The 23798-nt window shown below is 42.5% G+C and overlaps 1 protein-coding gene across 3 annotated transcripts; it reads right to left on the bottom strand.

The window, feature by feature from the left end:
- Window positions 1–2212: 2212 nt before the first annotated feature.
- bnc1 (basonuclin 1) lies at window positions 2213–20229 on the bottom strand. Of its 3 annotated transcripts, none has more exons than XM_056412958.1 (5): window positions 20062–20229; window positions 11563–11665; window positions 10892–11127; window positions 6614–8685; window positions 2213–5414 (listed from the first exon to the last, which is right to left on the bottom strand). In XM_056412958.1, exons 1-5 carry the CDS (start codon window positions 20074–20076, stop codon window positions 4598–4600), a joined length of 3243 nt encoding a protein of 1080 aa, XP_056268933.1. In that variant the 5' UTR covers window positions 20077–20229; the 3' UTR covers window positions 2213–4597. The 3 variants fall into 3 exon arrangements, with proteins under 3 accessions (XP_056268933.1, XP_056268934.1, XP_056268935.1); XM_056412959.1 differs by having other exon boundaries at window positions 2213–5321; XM_056412960.1 differs by lacking the exon at window positions 20062–20229 and adding an exon at window positions 12849–12927.
- Window positions 20230–23798: the final 3569 nt, after the last annotated feature.

Here is a 23798-nt window from a genome sequence, read left to right as displayed (position 1 = left end):
AGAACATGGTCCACCATTTGACTTATTTGCTGGTGCCAGGTGGTGGTCTATCCTTGCATTATTATTTGGCCGGTAAATGATAATCACGATTATTTTTGATCAATATTGAGATGACGATTAAATATTAATACATTAATTTTAGGGACAAAATGCTTTTTTATTGAATTTTCTATTTAAATAAACAGATCACTGTTTCCACTTTCATCTATATTCAGTGTGTTTTCTTTTTACCCGTAAAATATACTGTATATTATTCTATATTACAGTATATTGGAAGGAATGACAGCATCAAGTGAAGCCAAAACATCTCTATCATCCCATGGTGGATGGCTGTTGGTTTAGGAAGCGCGTGATTTGATATGCAGCAGTTGGCTATGAGTATGGCACACACTTCCAACGTCTGTCATATGATTGTGGGAAGCCAGCATCATGGTTCTGATTAATATTTGATTAATAGTGTAGCTCTAGTTATTCATGCACCTTTAACGACTGGATGTTTTTAGTAATTTGTGTTCAATCCCATCAAAAAGTAAATCCTATAAAGACGTACGATGTAAACTAGCTACCAACGTACACACAGACTGTGTAAGGAATGTTGCTGTGTGTTTCAATTTAACACTTTTACCACTGAATAGTTTCTGAAAGTGATCCACTGCTTCTTAAAAATAGCCCTAAAGCTGCAAGTTGTTCCAGAAACGGATACTGTGGAGGAAGCTGAGCAAGTGCTCCACCTCTACAGATCAACCAGCTTCTCTGCTGAAAATTGTCGCCTACATACAGCACACAGGAGAGACTGAAATAACCCATTGTGCCCTCTCTGAGTGGTACTAGATTTCTGCAACGTGCCAGAGAAAAGGATAGTGGCCACTTGTCAGAACTGGGGGTTTCAGCTCCAAAGTGATGAGGAACAGCTTTGTAGGCTCACTAATGTACAGTAAATGTGATGGGTGGGTTGAATTGTTGAGTTATGCAAGGCTTTTAGCCCTCTGTTATAGTGCAATACTTTGGCATGTTGCGTAACAGATTTGCCCTCCTCGCTTTTTCAATGTGGGCCCAACGATACTTTCACTGTCTCCGTCCATTTCCATTCATGCCCTTTAACTTTGCATCGTGGTACTCCTGCGATTAATTTACCTCTTCAATAATTGTGAGAGCTCTATTTTTTTAGACTGTAGTTTATGCCTTTTTGGAGCAATGCACATATTAGTAACTGCTGAATGCGACTACCATTTCAGTGTCTTTTCCATTTCATTTTATCATCCTAAAAGAAAGGATGACACACATCTAAATATAGTCAGAACATTATTTACACACTGCCGTTGCTGTGCCTGTGTGTGTCCATGCCTGGGTCTCTGTCGCCAGCTGTTTTGTGTGGTTTCCCAATCTGGGCAGTGTTGCATTGAAGGGGTCAAGCAGGGGCTTACCTGAACACAGGTGGACCACATCCCTCCTTAGCCTGTCAACAAGGAGTGAGATAACTGAGCAAGATAACTTCTAAGCATGAGTCGTGTTCATGAGCCACTTAGACTAAGCCACTCTTTTCTGGAACGTGGTGAAATATTGTTTTGAATTTGGGAATTTGTCCTAATGCTTTAAATTCACCCATCATTGAGCTTTCTCCAAACAAGCTGATTTGCACTGGCACCAACTCATGAAATATATTTTCTCATTAATTTAAACCCAAATTGCAAAAAAACATATTTCCTTACTTACACATGTCATCTATTTCCAGTTTTGATACATAGACTATTTCCCCTGGAATAAGTAATTCTAATAAACATTCACCCCAGTGGAAGCCTGTGGACAAATTGTATAAATGTCATTCATCTGATTTATTGTAAGCAACACAGTTATTCAATTTTTTTTCAACAATTTTTTGACATATTAAAACCTGATGGCTCCACGAAGTACCATGAAAAAATATGTTGTAATTTGGGTGCACTCATCCTTTGAGATTTTTAGTTTTAGTTTCGGGTCTATTTGGGATGATATGTTATGAGGAATATTTCTACAGTGAAGTCTGTATGTTATCTTCCAAGCAGTGCTGTATATGTCTGTTAGAGGCTCATGATGCTGCTCCACCTAACACTGATTGTACAAGGACTCAAGGGACTCAGCCTGGGTCAGATGATATTGCTGTGGAGATGAGCGAGGGGACAATCCCCCTCTTTTCTTGTTGTGCATCTGTGTATAAAAACACGTTTCAAACATGTGCAAACATATGGCTTTTTATTTAATTGGAATGAATATTGTTATATTAAATCAAAGGAAATATGAACACCTATCAACATATGTCGGCTTTCTTCTTTTTTTTACAAATCCAAACAACAACAAATGGGATTTTAAATCTGCTGCATTGCATTTAAATACATTTAAATATGCAGAATGCAGAGCAAAAATAGAACAATACAGCATGGTGAAATAATTAGACATGTACAACATAACAGACCTCATGCAAGAACATTTTTGTATTCATACCTTAACTTTCTCTTACTTTTTTCATACTAGTATCAGATTCAGCAAACGCTCCTATTTTCCAATAATGTTTCAATGTATATATAACCAGCACAAACATGGTTATGCTACCTGTGCATAAATGAGACTGCATTAATGGAATTTGCAAATCAGCATAATTAATGGCTCAATAATACTATATGTCATAAATTGAAGTCCTGCTTTTAGAGATCCATAAAGGAAAGTCCATAATTCTTTATCAGCATAATTAATCAGCATCGGTAGCACAATTAAGGGTCTTGCTGGAGCCAAGGAATGGAGAAAAATAACAAGTCATGTTCGTGCCTTGTCACCTGAGGGTCAATGACATGAAGAATACATTGTTCCATGTGAAAAGCGTTTCGTCACACCAAGGTGATCCATGACTGCAACTGGAGGGGTTTAAATACGTTGTACGTCGTTTTGTATTGGATAGCATCAACAGACAATTTAAATGACTGGTGATGTTAGAATTATATTAGCCTATAATTTGAAGTGCAGGAAACAGGAAAAGGTCAAGATAAACATGCAGTTGAATTTTTAGAGGATTCCCCCCCCCCCAAAAAATGCTTTCAAATTAATGAAGTAACCGGCAATTGTGAAAAACTTGGATTGATGCTCGGTTAAGAGCATAGTAATTGCACATGGCACTCCCGCAGGTTATTTAAAATTTGTGTTAAAGACAAATTTAATTTCCAAATGCAGATAATTGCTAAATGTGACAAGTTCTCTTAAATCCCTAGTACCAGTCTGTTCAGACGAGTGGCTATTGCATGAGGTCCACTGTTTTTCATCCATTAAAAATAAAATAAAAAGAAAAGAAAAACAAGTAATGTTAGAGGTGAAATTAGCCTTTTTTTATACAGTATATTTTTTGGTTTCTCTCAGATAACAAATTACTCTATTCACAGAATATACAGGTCAATAAACATTTTGTTTACCAGTTTTTTTTGGGTGTGCTCAGATGTGGGGCCATTATTATAATTTTTGTCTTATAATTTGTATTTCTCAGTGTTTGACTTATTCACAGTACATGCTTCTAGCCTCCAGACACAGCAGATCTTTCTGCTTATTGTCCAATCAGTCAATCAACCGCACAAACAATACAAGAGCAATGCCATAATCAAGTCTCATGATCAGCTTTCTTTACAAAAACACCATCAAAATCAAGATATTTCATTATACCGTGATGAATCAAAAGCGGTTCTTTTTGTTGTCTTATTTTGGTGAATTTTATTTTATTTTACAACAGAGCCTCCCCCTGAATACTGCTGTTAATCACAAAGAAGTTGAGCGAAGACTGGATGGCCCCATTTAATACTGCATACCCCTCACATTTTGAAGGGGTTTTTATACACACCTGTGGACTGAAAAAATCTTTGGTCAACATTAGCAGTATGCAACAACCAGAACAGTAAAGACAGATCATATATAACACCATACAATAAGTTATTGGTCAAGCACACAACACTATAACTTTTCAACAAAGACAATTTTTCAAAAAACATTGTCCAAATGAACGAAAGGACACATGTAGAGGTTACTTCACTTCTGCTTGTGATCAATACATTATGCACAGCTTCACAGGGAAGATGTGAACATCTGACAACAAAAACACGAGAGAAAACAAACTCTTATGATACAGTTTCATGGCTCAACTCTCACTTGGACAACACAAGGACAAATTCAGGTCATACAAACATATCTTTTTAAGTTCTAAAGTGGGCTGTAAGGCAAACCAATGCAAATGAATCATGAGATTCATAAAGGTCACATTTCTTACCATTGATAATGAATTTACTGACTGAAGTCTATGTTCCGTTTATTCATTATATGTTGATGTGGAAACACAAACATAATTTTAGCCTTGCAAAAAAAAAAACATTGGTTGAAAAAGCAAGTTGCATTTGCCGCAGCAAATTAACTCCTAATTGTACTTTATTTCTTTATCTCCTTTTCCCCAAAATATCACAACAGGATATCCATGGTATGGAATTTAAAAAGTGCTAATTGGTGAGCCTTCTTTAGGTGCCCAAATACATCAACAACAAAAAGACAATTAGAACCAAGGAAATCAGTCATGTTGGCAAATTAGTGCACATCCCTACTCCTGGTCCATCGTGGAACCTGAGCTAACCGCTAGGTTTCTATGAAGGTTTGGGTTTTGGCTGTGCCTGTTTCTGCTTCGCACAGAAGAGAAGGATGTATCGCAGCCAGGGACTTTACACTTGTGAAGTAGTCGCAGATGGACAGTTTTGTAATGGGCTCTGAATGTGCCCTTGTTGCTGTAGACTTTTTGGCAGACATGGCAGGTTATCGGAGACCCACCCCCACCTCCCTGAAGCCCGCCTTGTCCTCCCCCAATGCAGCCCTGGGTTCTCTCTCCCGCGAGTACCAACTCCTCACCCCCAGGCCTCCCCATGTCGATCCCATCGCAGCTTTCATCACTGTCCTCCATGCGGAGCACCTCCTCATCCTCTTCAACCCCTTCCTCACTACCGGCACCATCTGAGTCCCAGGACGATCGAACACTGCCACTGCCACGAGGTGGGGCAGAGGAGGAGGTGCTCAGGTCCAGAACGGCACCATCCTCCCCACTTACACCACTTCCTCCTCCTCCTGCTCCTCCTGCTCTTAATCCCTCCATGTCTGCAAAAGGAGATGCCTCAGCACTGTTTGGTGCAGTAGACACTTTGCTCATTGGGAAGACCAGGCCCATGCGATTGTGTCCTCGGAAGATGACAGAAGTCTGGCTGGTTGGGTCCCGATGGGGCAGATCTCTGTCCCGCTGGTCTTGGTAGTAGTCCAGGGCAACCGGGTCTCTGTCTCTACAGTGGGATGAGGGCAAGTATAGGGTGTTGGCTGGGCTGAATGAGTCTTTGGTCAGCAGCTTGTGGTGCAGGTTCAAATTAGCACTGTGTCTGTAGATAAGAAAACAATTAAATGTATTATGCACCACATGGTGAATGCCTTTAAAACCTTAAACATTTGTATTGGGATTTTCAGCTGACCCTGAACAAAGACAAGTCCTCCCTAAAATGCCAAAGAAAGACACAAATGCAAGAATTTCTTCCTTCAGACATCCTAATGATGATTAGGTCGGCAGTCTTTTCCCATTTCTGCTAACTGTACTCTGCTTTTTCCCCACCTATGCATATTGTTTACAGAGAAAAGAAACATTTACATGCCAGAAGTGTGAGTCATTAATGATTGGTTTCCTAAGTATGCATCATGCTCTGCTCCATCTCACTGTCTGATTCACAAAAATAATTGGCCAATGCCCAAGAAAAGAAGAGGGAAAACAATGGGCGAGAGAACAAAATTAATACAAAATTATAAGACCGCAGAGGCATTTACAAAAACGTCATGCAAGAAATTTAAACATGACAGAGAGAAACCTTATTTGGGCTTTAATATCCCAATCGATCAGGGCTGTTAGTGTGTTAAAATTGTTAAACACACCCTACAGACTGGCACCCTTTAGAAATGCACCACCACCAACTCCCTTAAAATTGCTATTAATTGCACTGTAACTGCTTGTAAGCTATTAGCATTGGCCTCGTTGTATTGGATTGTTATGGCAATGAGGCTAATTTGTATAGAAAAGAGGCCAATTCTGCACCAAATATCTGCACATTACCTCATTTAAATACATGAAAATTGCAGATAAGCACAGAGACTCAACTTGCTTGACAGCCCAGTTAGATTGTTGGAATTAATTAATTTATATCTTATTTGTGCAGGTTTAGCGGCCGCAATAACCGCTTGGTCCTTTTGTGATTTGTTTGCATGGAAACATCTGCACATGGACGTCTGCCCATATCCTGTGTCGACAGGTGCCCCGTTTTTTGCCGCACATATATATTGCAGCTGCATGGATGAGTATGACTTCAGGCCCCAAGAGTCTGCCGGTTCCATTCTAAACATACTAGAGCAGCTGATTTTAGTACATCCTCCCTTCCAGAACATTTGAGTATTTCAGGGGAACATGTCAGAGAAAAACTGATCTGATGCTTAGGAGTTGGGGTTTGCAATTCTGCCCCCTCAGAAACAGGTTTAAATATGTCAGAAATCTGGTTAACTTGCATTTGAACAATAGCAAAACATGACTGCCTCTCACCTGTCTCGGCTCCTGCGGGAGGGGAAGGCGGCATTGCAGCCGTCCACTGTGCACATGTGCATCTCCTTCAGGTGGACATTTTGGTAGTGCATTTTGACACTGTAGGGGTTCTTAAAGGTCTTACTGCAGATCTCACAGTGGTGTGGCTGGTCAGCATTTGGGTCGAGGTGAGACAAGCCTAAGTCACCGTAGTCATCTACACCACCGAGTGATCCCTCTCTCTCACAGTTCGTGAGTTGGAGAGCGCCCCCATTAGTCAGCTTGTGCTCGACGCCATCCCATCTGAGCTCTGCAATCTTGTCAGCTGCATGATGGGAGTTTGAATGCTCCCTGTCCTCCCTTTCTTTATTGCCATTGGGTTCCTGACAGAGTAAGTTGTTGTCACAGTGATTCTCCATCAGTCTGTCTCCGAACGGGGAAGATGCAGATGTGATGACCCCCGTTTCAGCTGGCCTTGGCTCATCATCTTTGTCCTCTCTCGCTGTCATTTCTCTATCTAAAGTTTGGTCCACCAGATGCTTGGCCCTCTCTTCGCCAATGTAATCTCCTCTTGCCTCCCTCTCTTCCCCAGCTTGTCTTGCACACATTTGCTCTTCTGTTCGGATTCCATCACACTCTTCCTTGTTCCTGCCCTGAAAAGGAGCCTCGTCCTCAGAGCTGCTTCCCTTATCCATCTGCTCATCTCGCTCCACCACCTCCTTCTCTATCTTTATTGGCATGCTTGACTTTCGAGACTTTTTCTTTGGTATGGGGTCTGTCATGTAGAGTTCAGGGGCCATGATTGGTTTGATGGGTACAGAGGAGGATAACAGAGGAAGGGAGGGTAGTGTTCCTGGGGTGTTGGCAAGCTCTGCCGGTGTTACCAGGCTGCGGTAGAAAGGCAAGACTGGTTGTACTGTTTTTAGGTTGGGGAAGAGGATGCCACTCTGGCCCATGCTGGAGAACGAGCTGTTGTGGAGTTTAGTGTCCACATGGCTCACCATGTAGCTGGGAATTAATTTATGGTTCTCTGCAGAGCAGATGGGGATGGGGGTTCCATATTCAGACCTCTTCTCCCCTAAAGAGCCCTCATCACCAGACGAGCTGCCCCGGATGTCTTTGTCCCGGTTGTTACGGTTCATAGGCATGTGTAGCCGTGGGTTTGGGTTGGCACTATGGCGATTGCGACTACGCAGCGAGCTGAAAACCATGTTGCAGCCATCGATGGTACACTTGTGCTTAATCTTCAGATGCACTGCATTGTAGTGTATTTTCAATGTGCCTTTGTCGTAAAATGTCTTCTCACAAGCGTTGCAATACACTCGACCTTTCTTCAGAGAGCATCCTCCCCCACTACCTGCTGAGACCCCACCACCCCCGCTCCCATTCCTGTCCAGGGAGCGCAGCTTGCTCTCAGGGGACATCTGTGTTATGTCCGAGCTCATGGAGGGTGTGCACGGAGTCGAGGGTCCATCCGAGTCATTGTCACTGGTGGAGAAGTCCTCTGCCTCAATCTTTGTGGTGGTGCAGAGGCTGTCCATTGGCCTGTCTCCGCTTCGGTCTAGATCAGGAGTGAATATGACAGAGCTGGAACCTAGCAGGCTGCTCTCAGGAGTGTGTGAAAGACGAAGGCAGTTGTCTCTCCCTAGATCATCACGACTTTGATCATCTCGTCTCTGACTCTGCTGCTCCATTGACCCACGGCACGGCTGCTGGTGTTGCTGGTGCTGCGGTGCTCCTGCCGGTGAGCCCAGAAATGGTGCAGGAACAGAGCCTAACAGCTGGAAGGGTAGCATGAAGGCCATGCTGTTGACAAAGTTTTCAAAGTGGTGCATGCTACTGCTACTCAGCTTATCGACTTTGGATGTAGAGAGGTTAGCAGCAGTGCGTGGGGTGTTGCGCTCAATGAAAGTGCGGATATCAGAGTTGGTGCGGGTGCTGGGAACCAACACTGCCTGGCCCTCCTTGTCCTGCAGAGCCATGAGCTCCACTATGGACTTGGTCTCGCCAAAGCGCAAGAACTGCTGCAGTGTAGCGATCTCCTCCTCAAACGTCATAATGGCCCACCGGTCCAGCACCTTCCCGGCTACATCCTGCAGACAGGGCAGGAGGAACGAGAAGAGCAGCATGATACAAGAGAGAAGGCAAGGATGTGAAATGGATTAAAAAGGAGAGGGGAAATGAGAAAAAGAGAAAGGGGAGAGAGAGCAATTTCATCATTAGCATTATAAGAGTATGTTGGGTTGCTCATACATATTCACAGAGTAGGTTAGATGACACCCCCTATAGAGCGGACTGGCAAGGCAGCTAAATAAAGGAATCAGATTGAGTGTTAATACAAGCGGGCAGTGCAGAACCCTGAGAACCCTCATTACACAGATACCCAGTGTTTCATCTTGCAGGTCATTTCTCTTCATTTAAATCATGTGTATTTACTTCAAGCTGATAGGGAACACACACACACATGTGCACACACACACACTCCCCCCCCTCCCCCACACCCACACCCACACACACACACACACACACACAGACCCACACACACACATCCGGGTAAGAAGGTTCAGGCATAATAGCAAATATGTACACTCATACACAGATTCCCAAAGGCATACAAAATAAATAAGTCACACAAACACACACACACACACACACACACACACACACACACACACACACACACACACACACACACACACACACACACACACACACACACACACACACACACACACACACACACACACACACACACACACACACACACACACACACACACACACACCTACAGACACACACTGAAGTAAGGGTGTGGTGATCAGAGGGCGGCTCACATTGATCATGTGGGTCCGATCTCGCTTAGCCCAGCAGTAATCACATGTGAGTTTGGGTGTCTTTGAAAGTACTGTAACCGTGATGAATATTTCATCACAGAGCATTCATTGGGCGCCTGTCGAGGATTCTGACTCTACGTTTGCCATTAGATGAGCTAACATGAATTAAACGCAGCCCAACTTGAATACTTGATGATGTACTAATCGAAGCGAGAGCTCGCGCTGACAGAGTGCCTGCAGCTCAGGCCTTGGCTGGCTTGGCTCCGGCTTGAGAGGAAATCTGAAGCAAAAGACATAATATTTACAAATCTACCCCGCACAGTTTGGAGACCTTGCCGAGCTGGTTCTACCACAGCAACAAGCAGGCCGCATCAGCAGATTACCAAGGGAGTTCATGGCATTGGTCGCTACATCACATCCCTCCTCTCTCCTGTCTTCAGCCACGCTTTCCTGACCCTTCTTCTCCCTCCTCCTCCCACGTCTTTCTCAGAAATTCCCTCTCTCCTTCATAGACTCTCGCTCATTTATACTCAGAATTTTAGCCTCCAGGCTGTTTTAGAGGCTTTTCCACCCTGAAAATAATTGCGCCACACAGGAAGAGTATGGAAATAGTTTGCATCTCTTCCGAGATTCAGATGAAAAGGTTGATATCAATCTTATGGCTGTGTGTTAGGAACTGAGTTGGGGTCAAATTGTGTTAAACCAGCATACCATTACGACTGGAGGCAGAGGGGAACAGCGAGCCTGACTCCCAAAGTTCAAATACAGGCCTACCAACACTCCTAAAGATATTGTACAAGGTGGATATAAAAACCACACTCAATAAACAGGAATGCTAAAACAACAATTTGTGATTTTAATTCTCTCTGGCTTCTTTGTGTACTTATTTTATAGTTAAGACAAAAATACGGACCGAGCGGAAAACGGCATGCTGTATTAGAAGACTTGGAACTAGAGATTGAAACCAAAAAATCATGTTCACAATGTTTAGTAATGTGAGTTAATTCATTTGATGATAGACTTCCATACAATTAGATTTGTATTTACAACCAAAGTAGGGTATTTTCCAAAATGTTGACTTATTTTATAGACTTTCTGATCTGGACCTTGAGTCTGTAATATAAGTTTGATTGATTGATTGACACACACTCTAATTAAGTTGTGATCGTTATCTGTTCCATCTTTTGTTTTGACGTTTTCGGTCCTTCGCTTTGGGACTAGGATATACTTTATCCAGTGTATCTGTTGATTGTCTTGTCTTACACTTGTCACACTGACGGTGTTAATAGGAATCATATTACAGTCAATGTAAAAAAACATGACTATAAAAATTATTATTTCCCCCCAACCATAGCAAGATCCACAGATGAATGATCGCTAGAGGTCCTCACTTTCGGTCATTTGACCGGGAATGACTCCTTGACCGCGAGATGGATCTTGGGCCCTTCTTGTCTCTGCTGCTTACCTGGAGCACATATCCACGTATGTAGTCCTGCAGTGTCCAGTCAAGTGCGTTGAGGATCTGTTTGACCTCCTCCTGCTTGAGTACAGAGAAAAGGCGGTCCAGGAGGATCTTGAGGCGGATGGGGATGGCCTGGGTACCATACAGCATTAGGCTGCAGATATCGAACACCACGTTGGAGTGCACAATCTCCACCTGGCTGCTCTGGTACATGTGGTGGACCTTCAGTTTACTCAGGGCTAGAATATACAGATCAGATTGAACTAGGTTAGATTTGATGAAAGTGCACTTGTCCCTGGAATGAGCAAAGACAGGTTTTGAGTTAGAACTCGAATGTAGACGTACAACCACAAACTGTGTCACATATCTCCAACACAGTTCTCCCTAAAGGGTATCCACCAAGTCCAAGGAACACATTGTGGACAGCTTTTATTTAATCCCACTCCTGATAAAACAGTCTTGAGGTAAACTATTGACAGGATGTTATCCTGATTAATGGGAACTACATTTCTTCTTAAATAGGCTGACGTGTCTTTTAAAAGGCATATATTTAAAAAACTCTGGAAATAATGCAACCAAATCACTTCAAATGTCATTGGTGCGTTAGAAAATATGTATTTTCACTGAAATACTCATAAAAGTAATGAAAATAGCCTCAGTTGAATGTCTCTTACCATGTGCTACCCAGCCATGCTTGCAGTTTTCACACTGCCTCCTCTTCAGCTTCCCGGGCTTGAAGCTGTCACAGTTACAGTTCACCAAAGTGCAGCAGATAGCCTGTCAACACAAAGAAGAATACAGTTGTTCCTTTCCTTTCTTGTTCCAATACTTTTATAATGCAGCGGATGCTTCTGTTATCTGAATTATTTATATTGATTATATACTGTATGGCAACGGTATACAAAAGGTTAACATTCTATTTCCAAAGATAAAGATAGGACATTTGTGATGTTTGTTTTGATGTCATTTTTGTTTTCATTCCAAAGGCCGCATTTGTACATATCCCAGTAAAGCGTGTGTGCGTGGCTGAAGCGCCGCTGATCCTACAGATAAAGCGGTTAGTTTTGGTCTCCCTTTGTGTGTAGGTGCGTGCCTGTGCTTTAGGCATTGATTGATTGTGTTGGTTTTGGTGGACCAGGTGTGTCCGGGAACTTTAGTTAAGCCTACTGTAGATAGGACCTGACTTGCAGCCTTACCACACACACACACACACACACACACACACACACACACACACACACACACACACACACACACACACACACACACACACACACACACACACACACACACACACACACACACACACACACACACACACACACACACACACACACACACACACACACACACACACACACACACACACACGTCAAAGGACTCTGTCCATTAGCTCATCTGCTAATGGGTTTTATCTTTTCAGGACAAACATGCAGAAAAGCAGAGTAAGTGGACAGACACACAGAGACTGTACGTGAGGAGTGAAAGGCAGTAAAGAGTCAAGTTTTCTGAGTAGCTGCTGACTTGACAGCAGAGAGGACTCCAGCACACTGATACACTAAAAATGTCTCTGACTTGGACAATAAATAATAATATCAGAATTTACGCACCAGGCACTGAGTGTAAAGCATCATCAGATGTATGATCAAAGCTGGTGTTGTTAGTGCTACATAGTGAAAACCTCGGAGTGGCTTTGCTACGCCACCTCTATCCCTCTGCATCTATAATGCATGATCAGTGGGGTTTTAGTATACATGAGCAGCATGCTTAGCTCCTCGCTGGAGCTCACCCCCTCTCCTCGGGCGCAGAGGGGAGAGAAGTGCGGGTGGGTACGGGACCTCCTCCTCCTCATTTAGTCAGCCACTTGGCTCTGCGCTCGAGGCTGCGCTTGTCCTTGAGATCTGGGATTGCGTTGTTTCACCTTAAAACAACCTCCCATCATTAAGACGGATAAACTGACCCGAGATGAAGGTGGCGGCAGCTACGTGGCCTTGAGGCCCAGCAAGGCAGTTCCAGCAATCAGTCCCGTGACATCCGTTTGCTTTTTTTCTAATCTTCATCTCTGGCTGGCTAGCTCAGCCCGCTCAGTGGTGAAAAAAAAGAAAAGAAAAGTAAGAAAATCCCTTTTGCTCATCTCTCAGCGACATAATCCAATCATTAAAGAGGACCAAGAACCACCATTGCCCAATTAGGCTAATCCCACCCCACTGTGTGTGCAAGCACACCTCCTCCTGCTGCTCCCCCTAATATACATCTCAATCAGGTGCCCCCTCCCCTGCTTGCTCACCAGCCTGTAAAACACACACACACACAGACACACACACACACACACACCTACACCTACACTTACACACACATACACGGCACATTCACAAACATTCCATTGCACAGTATGCTACAGGTCGTTTATCATAATTAGCTATTCATTATGAGTTCCTGAGAAGAAGAAGAAGAAGACAAAGAGGAAGAAGAAGAAGAAGACGACGAAGAGGAAGAATAAGAAGACGAAGACGAATAATAACTATGGGGGCAAGGCTCGGTGACCGAGCCTCCCCAGCATCTCTTTCTCTTTTCTGTTGTCACAACAAAGCCCCGGCTGTTCACACGCATCACTGAAGTCGATGACAAGACGACTAATTGCACCAAATGATGCTGCTGGGTCAGTGAAGCCCGAGCTAACGTGGTGTCGCTTTGTCTTTATATCAGTGATGTTTAACAGTGAAGCCACACATGGACCCCGCCACCTCTATACACACCTGCAATACATCACACACCCTTGTAATTAGCTTTGCATTACATAGTACATGTTGTTGAATAGATGACAAATGGTGTAGATAATAAAGTCAAAGGTTCTTCATGAAAACATAAAGACATGTGCTTGATGGTCAAGGGATTGCAACAAAAAAAATAGACAACCTCCAGATTGATGTCTTATTAAAAAGTGTTTTCTTTTTTTGTCAGTTTAAATACCTCTTTCTACTAGAACAAATGTTGTCACTTCTCCAGTGGAAGCACGAAGTATGCTCAAGGAGAGTTAGCGCAGCTCGAATTAAGCCTGATTGTCTTCACTGCTGTGTGTACAGTTTATTCCTATGAGCTACCAGTAATAATGCAAGGCAACCGGATGGGTGTATTAACATTTTGATTAACTTAGAGCTTCACTGTAGGCGTTCATTCTTGACCTTAGAAATAGTGATCTAATTTTAAAAAAACTATAAACCGTCTGATTCCCCTATTTGCTAATGAAGACTGTGAGATACACTTGAATGTGCACGTTGTTTCTCTTTGTAGCACTACTTTTTTCTTTTTCAAGTGAAAGTGTATTCAGCCTCGTTGATTCTGGACTCCAGTCCCTCAGTGTCCGTGCATTTGTTAAAGTTAAAGGCTGCGGTACACTCAGAGGTCAGGCTGCGTAGGACGGAGAGATGGAGGTCATGATGGGAGGTTAAAAAGAGAGAAGGCGCGGTTAAGAAAAGAGGTGAAGAAGGCATTGACAACATTAAAATGCAATCTGCACACCATGCAGACTGCATCTCAAGTGTGTATGTCCATGTGTGTATTCAAACGTAAAACAACTCAACGCGTCTCTGATGTTTTATGAGTAAAAGTGTTTGATTTAAATTCAAACCAGATTTCTTTTAGACAGTAGGATTTATTTTTCTTCTTCTTTTCTTTCATATTTATTCTCCTTATGATCAGTTCTTCCTCATTGTGTGTGTTCAGCAATAAGTTGTATCAAATCTTAAGCAAAGAGGTAAAAACGGACCACCACAGTATGGTTTTCTTTTTCACGTGCAAGTGCCTTCATCATTTCAAGTGTTTATTGTAAAAAAAGAAATGTAATTTTATCCACAACGGTGCATGATTGTTTTTGGAACCGTTGAAGTGGCCTCTCACTGCATGCCAAATCATTTATTTCATAGCCATTGGTCGTTGGTCGGCCTGTTATTTACAGCAGTGTAATTAATGTTTTCCACCCCCTAACCCGCATTCCACGAAGACCCGTCCTACCTGTCCTCCGATTGGTTAGTTAGAACAAGTACGGTTGGTAGGGTTATTGATCTCAACTCACATTGCGGATGTTTTCATAAGGATGACAGCCTTATTATTATGATCACATAGTTTTTTTCAAAATGTTGCGATGCACACTGTCGATATGGATGGAATAAAATGATCTAACCTTAATATTGATATGATATGATATTGATAATATTTTGAAATGGTTGCTGACCCATGATCCATATGGTGACCTTTAGATATTAGGATGCACGGATATAGTATAGAAAGAAAACAGTGTAATTCTAGAAAAGAAAATGCTATGTTCTGTCCGGTTACAGTGGAACATCATCTTCATTCTACCGTTACAGCCGTTCTTACGCCCCTACACACACACACACACACACACACACACACAAAAGAAAAATAAACGCTCCATGATGATATCTAAATCCTGAAGAGCCACGGTGCTTTGAGACTCAGCAGAAACAAACAGCTGCTTGGACAGAGACGGTCCCGGGATGGACGGGGACTTGTTGGCTTAATGCGCTGGAAAACTAATCAATTAGCAGAAGCCCGGCACAAACTGACACTCAATGGGGAAACAAGCAGTGCTGGTGCCAAAGAGTGAATAACAACGTTGTGATATGCAGCTCCGAGGAAGAGGGATACTGTGAGAGCAGTCATTAATCACTTTACAAGACAATTATGGCACAAGGGGAATAAAGGAAGTGAGCGTTTTCCTTGATGGGAAATATAAATGTGGCGCATTTATGGCTGACTTTTTAAATGAATTAAACACATTTTATTGAAAATGTCCGCACTCACTTTCACAAATGTATGCACACATGTATAACATGAGTGGAGACAACCTCTTCAAAGGCACCATATCTGAAGGGTTCAGAGAATGTAACAAATGGATTTGTAGTTACATTTACAACATTTTGGGATGTCAGTGTAAAAAGATATATTTCTGGCTTGCACCCTAAAAGTCTATAAAGCATTAGTTTATGATTTATTGAACACAAATACAGCAATTATTTACAGTTAAAAAAATTAATATAAGGGTTGCTTTATTAGAAAGTTAGTGCCGTCAGTAGATCAACCGAGTTGTAAAATATAATCAAGACTAAACAAAGTGAGAATTTACTTATTATTCATTTTATTAAGTACATTTCTTCAGATTTTGAAATAAAAAAAGTCAGATTGGACTCTTCTGGGATTTTTAAAAATACCTGTAAAAACATTATACTAATAATAGAAATAATCATTGCATTACTGATTTTAAGATAGAAATATTTCTTAAAGTAATGTTCTTATCCATGTTACTTTGGCGTTATAAAGGAAATATATTATAGTGGTTGAAGCTTAAAATTTAGAGCCAAAGTTGGAATGTACTGTAACTTAAAAAATATCTAGCACATTAAATTAAAGGGCAACATTAAATTGCCACTGAAAAGCAAACAAATGCTGCACAACAGTGAAGAAAGGTGAGCATTCACACACAAACAAACAAACACATACACACACACACACACACAAATACACACACATATACACAGAGGAAAAAAATATCTTACTCCAGCCAGAACAGACCGAAAAACACTCAGGAATTTAGTGGGAGGGCGGTGTTCCTGGTAACACTCAGATATCCTGCTAATAACACCGGCTTCCACCAATAAAAACAGCTGAGCACCAAAACTGTGGCTGCATTGACTACACCTGGCCCCACAGGCTTTGTGTGTATGTATGTCTGTGTGTGTGTGTGTGTGTGTGTGTGTGTGTGTGTGTGTGCCGTGCAGTGCGAGCAATAGGCACAGTCATGAATAAATCACACTTTGGACCGAGATGTGTATGTGACAGCAAGGTAGTAAAATGTTAATTGATGACAAGTGTTAATTAAAGCGAGGTTACGATACATGAGCTGCTCAGCGGGCGACGTGATCCGGCCTCGGCTCCTGATTTAATGTCCCCCGCTTAGAAAGAGGAAGTACTTTCAACATACAGCCCCGGATTCCAAAAAGATTACATTAAACAAATCCATCCATCCTGTGCTTCATTTACTTCACGTCAGTAGTAGTTTTTAAAATACACTTCTAAATACTAAAACCGTCCTCTAACACACCGCGTTGGACTTGAAAAGGAGAAGACAAACCCAGAAAGAATCCTGTGAGGACAAGTAGTGACAGGCTGTGTGAGCCTATTAGGAGTCCACAGCCCAAAGACAGCGTGAACAACTCATTTTTACAAACTCATCCACCATTCAATCACAAGAAAGCTTGCACACACACACTCAAACACACACACACACACACACACACAAACTCAAACACACTCAAACACACACCCACACACGCAAACACACAACACACACACTTCACGTTCCAATGCCAATGCAGACAAAAAATGCAACAAATCTTTACCTGATTATCCATGAGCAATGGGCGGGCTTCCTTAAAAGAGCAAAAGTAATAATCTTAAAAAACAATGAGCTTGTGGTGGGGGGAGGAGGGGAGGAGGCGGGATGAGGAGTTCGGTTAGCTTCCTGGTCTATGTGGCTCCCCGTTAGAAAGGGAGTGTTTGGCTCCGAGAGGGAGTAAATGAGGGGAACATGTTAGTACACTGAGTCTGAGAGTTTGGCTCCCAGCTACGCTCTGATTAATATCAGATCTCCTCTCTCTCTCCCCACCTGCCTCTTGACAATCTTGTCACATCTGGCTGACAAATCCTCACAAGCCTTCTGGTGGCAGCGCAGAGTAGACGCAAGGGGTGGCTGCTGTGTGTGTGTGTGTGTGTGTGTGTGTGGAAATTGGGGTGTTAAAGGGGGGCGGTTGGGGCAAGGAGGGGAGGTTCACAGCTTCAGGAGATGCTGAAGGGGGTAAAAGGCTGGATTAGATACAAACACTCTGACCCCCCCCCCCCCACCCCTCATTCTCTCACGGATGGCCCATCATGAACCTAATGAAACTGACGAGGCTGGCAGGATACAGTCGCCACCACTAACACACTCACACACATAATCACTCACACACATAATCACACACACACATGATCACACAAAGCAACGTGCAACGAGCAGGGGCCCTGTATGTCGTTTTCTGTGTGTGTGTCCGTGCCCCGGGCCCTGCAGCACTAACGGAGAACTGAGAAACGCCCACAGAAAAAGTCGGAGGTAGACAGAAGGAAACAAACGAGAGAAAGAGGGAGACGAGAGAAGTGATAGGAGAAAGGACATTAGTTTGTTAAAGCCACAGAAGGCCACTCTACTCACATGCATCTTTCTCACACACACACACACACACACACACACACACACACACACACACACACACACACACACACACACACACACACACACACACACACACACACACACACACACACACACACACACACACACACACACACACACACACACACACACACACACAAATAAACCCAAATTACTTTGGTGAAGTAATGGCCTCTCACACAATAAAAAAGCAACCTGTGAGAGCAGCATGAAATGTGTACGGAAGAAAGAAACACACTTCACAACTGAAAATAGGTCAAAGCTTGATCATAATTTAATACATATTTTTTCTTTTTAGGAAAAAAGATTCTATTTGCTTGTTGATATTATTCTAATTATTATTTTTGGGTTAAAATTATATTTGTAAAATAAGGGCTGATCTAAAACAAAACTGAATTCACTCCGCTTTGCAACATAGGGTTAATTTTTAAATATTTGTCGGTAAAAAAACGTTACTTATTTTACATACCTTTTAACTACTGATAACATATTATGTTCTGCTTCTAGTGAAAACCCACATAGATTAGGTGATAAATTAAAGGATTAAAGGATCAGATTTGTTTTTCATAAATAACAAACATTTTATAACACTATTCAAAAAGAAATTAGTAAATAAGTAAATAAGTAGCTTTGATGATCAAACAGTATCTGCTCCTCATTTGCTTCATTCATTAGATGTGTGCTCATCTGGATGTTGTGCTCGTCTCTAACAGAGAATACAACACTATTGTTTCTCCTCCAACTGTTTAGCACTGGTTACACAAACACAAACACACATACGCACCCCCCCCCCCACACACACACACACATACACACACACACATACCCCAACACACACACACATGGCATGGAGAGTGTGTTGTCCCTACCAACAAACACGCAGCTCAGCTAATTGTTATATTAAGGCTGCAATGAAACATTAGGCTGCTCTTAAATCATATTCCAATAGGAATGAGAGCCTGGAGGCTCCTGGTGGCTCCAGGATGCTCCTGGACACTCATGGACAGGCCCAGGTGAGGATCAAAGGCTGATTCTCTGTCCTCAGATTATTGTCTTTAGGACGAGGGTGGAAGTGGTGTTCAGGATGTAGTATAACTGGATATATTAGAATAAAATGTAACTAATACATATCAAGTATCTAGGATTGAGGGGAATGAAACAAATAAAATAAATATAGAATCATTCCCCACAGAGAAGGATCCCTGACTTTAAATGTTGTTGTTTTTTGGGAGTTGTCTCTGGATTCTGGAAAGGCATGTGAGGACAATCTGGGTCCTCGCTGACCAGGACAACAAAGTGCTCCCATTTGGATTCATTTAAATAAACTCAAGTGATTGGGAGCAAAACAAATTAGGAAAATGCCAGTTTTTAACTTATAAGATAACTGACAATTTCAAGTCATCCTGTCATCATGTTCACTTATTCTTTGATAACTTAGTTCCTATTTAATTTTATACTATTTTATTCAGAAAAAGTTTTTTAACAATTCACAAATGAGAAAAAAAGAAGAAATGTTCTTAAAAGTGAAAAAAAGTATGGCTTTGGTATAATACTGAAAATCAGATACAGAACCTGAATTTTGGCACTAATATCCATAACTGTCCAATGGTACCCAGCTGTATAGATTACCATTTGACAATTTATAACGGTACATCTTAAAGATACAGACACACACAGGATAAATGTGAAACTCAGCATAACTTCACTCTAAATCTACATTTCCTGTCAAAGTAGTAGAGGTATGTAATCCTGAAACACCAAACATTAACATTTCCCCTAAAAGTCTGAACTCCTTCCTCCTGTCACTCTGATCCACGTAACTCCTTCCAGTTTGTCTTGGTTAAACATATCCATGTGAGTGAAAAGCAGTGGAGAGCCCTCTTACCTCGGCCATTGTCATTTAGTTGGATGTTTCCAAGGATACCGTGGAGTTTGCCATTCCCCGCGAGTCCCACAAAACAACTGCCTCCAACTCTCTCGTCCGCGCGGATACTAACGCAAAAGAGCCATCACAGCCAGCAGCATCTCCTTCAACAGCAGACACACATGTACTCTGTCTTCTCACACACACACAGACACACATACACACACACACACACACACACACACTGAGCCACCAACACTCAAATGAAAAAAAGAGAAGTAGTAGTCACTGTGCTTTTACTCTCATTGCACAGATGCACACACACTTACACACACACACACTCACACACACACACGCCTCCTCTGCTTTCTCTCCTCTAATGTTGCCGTGGACTGGCTCTAAACTACTCAAGATGTTCAGTCTGTGTGTGTGTGTGTGTGTGTGTGTGTGTTGAAACTGGGCACAGGGGATTGGAATGAGATCCTCCCACTCGGCATTCTCACCTCAGGAGCTGCCTGCTCCCTCCCTAGCCTACACACACACACACACACACACACACACATGAGCGTGTGCACACATGGAGGTGTGCGCGCTCTTTCATGCGCGCAGACACACACACACACACACACACACACACGTACGTTTCTACCCCCTCAGAGTCACAGGGCAGTCCCCTCACAGCTGGCTGGAAGAGGGCATGACACTCATCTTTCACAGAGATTTGATCAAAAGGAATCACAAAGGCTGGAGGCTCTCCTAATGCAGTCAGTGGAGACTCTCCCGATATCCCCCTCTCTCTCTCTCACTCTTTCTGTCTGAGTAATGCCCTAAATCAACGTTGCCCCTCTTGGTGCACACAGCCCGGTGTGTGTGTGTGTGTGTGTGTGTCTAGATTCACCTTAACACTGCTCTGTGAACAGCCTCCATAACAAGTTATGCCTTGTGCCGTCAGGAATGTGTCAGTGTCTGTGTCGAGTGTTTCTCTGGAGAAGGGGGACTTCACACATGACAAAAACTAAATCGTTGTAATCTTTAGGAATACGTGTACACGTTGTACGGCTGGGTATCACAACTCAACGCTTTATGGTCTCTGACTTAAATGTGTCCAGAGTACCGGAGTTTAAAGTAACGAAAGGCGACAAGTTTACTTCTCTCATTAGATATTTTGAGACTTAAATCAAAGCTGTGTCAATTTTAGAGTAATTTATTCCAGGTACCTCTTTGTCCATCAACATTTGAGAACTTCAACTTCTTCAGATTTCTTCGGTATGTATGCCTCTTTCTACCAGTTTCAACTCTTTGGTACTTCCAGCACCATAGGGTAAACCATGGGCTGAGGTAATTATCCTGTATTTCCCTAAATTAAGGTGGAACAAATTTATTAAATACTGCAAATATCGGTATGCTCAGGTACTTAAAAACATACAAATGTCCAGCCCTTGTGTAAAAGCTAAACATGTGTTATGGTACAAACCAGCACTAGAACCAGCAGGAACAAATGAGGATTGTGCTTTCAGATCCTCAATGAAGCAACATAGTTTTTGCTGGTGTGAACCAAAAACATTCAAGTTTCCTCAATGTATTATAGTGGATGAATACGTTCAAGTTGAATCAAAGGCGTACGATGTTGGCTTCCAACTCTTGTCCTTTACTTGTCCTTTCTGTCCTTTTTCTTCCCTCTTCTCCCTCTGTGGTAGAGAGAAAGCTCTGATGATTTTAGCCATTAGAGGCATCTGCTAATCCACAAATTACACGGCAAGTTTAAACAGGTACACCTGGTGTGCTCCACCTGTGGCAGCTTTAGGGAGGAAGGGAGGTTGGGAGTGGGGGATGCCAGGTTGACACACACTTTAAAGGTTCAGCAGTTACAGAAGTGCAAAACAGAATTTCCTTTTGTTTGTTGTTTTAGTTTTTTCAAACATTAATTAACCAAGAGAGTATCAATGAACAGGCTGTTCTTATTTCAGGATGTGCAGGGCTGCAGCGGAGGAAGTCCGGCAACATATCCTCATAGAATGCATATTTGGTATCCTGTGAGAAGATACTCCTCATTGTTTTGAGCATTTTGCTACAAAAGCCTGCAACATGTTTTAATTTCCGCTTGTTGCATGAGGTCTTTTCTAAATATCGTTCACAGGAAACTCAGTTAAGTTTAGGCAACAAAACCACTTTGTTAGATTAGGGCAAGACAATTACCTGGTTAGATTTAAAACTATGGAAATGTTGTAACTGAGGTACACACATTAGGTGACAAAAACCTCAACACTGATGTGTCCCAAATGGGGAACGCATAGCTGTTTGTTGGCCCCGTCCACCTCACTGTCCAGTGCCCTATGGGATGTAGCGTTCTATATAAACATCCTTGTTCAAGACTACGTTGTTACCCAAACTCATACCCTACGAAAAACACTGTAGTGCCCCGTGTGATAATTCAACAATGAGTCACTTGCGTACTTAACTAATGCCGCCTACGTAAGTTGCGTAACAAACATACTTAATTCAGCCCAACGAGATCTTCACCTTCACTCTGGCACTCTGATCGCTATTGCTAGACATTCACCTATAGAACATGTAAAAACTAACAAATCACTTTTGTATGATATCATACAAACGGTTTTATGAGGAGCACTTCATCCCATGCACATGATTTAACAGCTTCTTGTGTAATCAAATGTTTCTACTTTTACCCACTGAAACAGTGGGGGGTTCAGTACCTTGCGAAAAGGTAACTTACTGAAGTGGGAGGAGTATTACTCACCACTTTACCAACCCACATTCTCCCAGGGAGGATCACAAGCTGACAACCCTCCAATCAGAAACCTGCTTCTCTAACCTCTGGGCAAGCAACATACCCTGCCTTGACATTCAGAAATTCGCCATGCAGCCTCGCTAACTGACAAAAATGCAGCTAATGGCCCTTGAAGTTGAACATTAAAACTGCATTACTTTCCACAGGAGATCAAAGCTGTTCTTATTTGTGAAAAGCCCAAAATGTTATGAGGTTACATATATGGATGAGAGACATCCCGTCAAGGCATGTAACGCAAGGTTGGAAAGCCCTCCACTCCCCTGCAGGTCATCCAGGCAAGCAGATCTGCTTACCGGCTTTGTATTTATTCCAGACCTAAGGGATGCATACCAAATATAGCCCCAGACCTGGCCTGGATTAGGTCTGAACTGCTTGTCAGATTGCTGCTCCCTTGGCTGGAGCACGGCAGACGTATTTGCACCCTGGGGGTTGAGCGCAGAAGCTGCAGTGAAACACCGCAGCAAATAAACTTCATGTGCAGCAGAACAGGTCACGCTGCCTACTTACATGTCTGTCATTAGCCTTCCTGCAGGGAAGAGTGAAACGGGCTTGAGTAAGAGCAGATGAGCAGCTTTGGGAAACATTACACACTAGTGTACACTTCCTTTATTTGATAACGCCAAGCAAAATACTGCTGGTGCGGACGCTTGCACTCTGGCTTAATGATACATTTGGTTGATTGCGCCTTATTTGTCAGATGTGTCCCCTACATGTGACGGAGACACCTGGCTTTCATGTCATGATTATAATGCTGTCACAACCCTGGTGTGAATACAGGGCTCTCAGTCCCAACTCTTTAAATATCTATGCTTGATCAGTGGCCGTCGGTATCTGATACCAACGCATCCGTTAGCGCCTGATTGACATGCACCAGGCTTTCAACTAACTCTAATGAAAACCCACCTACCCTTATTCGATGGTCAGAGTATAACGAGTGAGATAGTCTGTT

Source organism: Pseudoliparis swirei, chromosome 4 (assembly GCF_029220125.1).
Source record: "Pseudoliparis swirei isolate HS2019 ecotype Mariana Trench chromosome 4, NWPU_hadal_v1, whole genome shotgun sequence".
NCBI classification, from domain to species: Eukaryota; Metazoa; Chordata; class Actinopteri; order Perciformes; family Liparidae; genus Pseudoliparis; species Pseudoliparis swirei.
The sequence above is the reverse complement of the archived record's forward strand: the minus strand, read 5'-3'. Positions and strand labels throughout refer to the sequence as shown.

Bases quoted from the DNA above. Each gene is read 5' to 3' on its own strand.
- bnc1 (XM_056412958.1), bottom strand. The intron at 8,686-10,891 runs GTAAGCAGCAGA...CCCTGTCTGCAG, and splicing joins TACGTGGATATGTGCTCCAG to GATGTAGCCGGGAAGGTGCT. The intron at 5,415-6,613 runs GTGAGAGGCAGT...TCTTATCTACAG, and splicing joins TCCCGCAGGAGCCGAGACAG to ACACAGTGCTAATTTGAACC.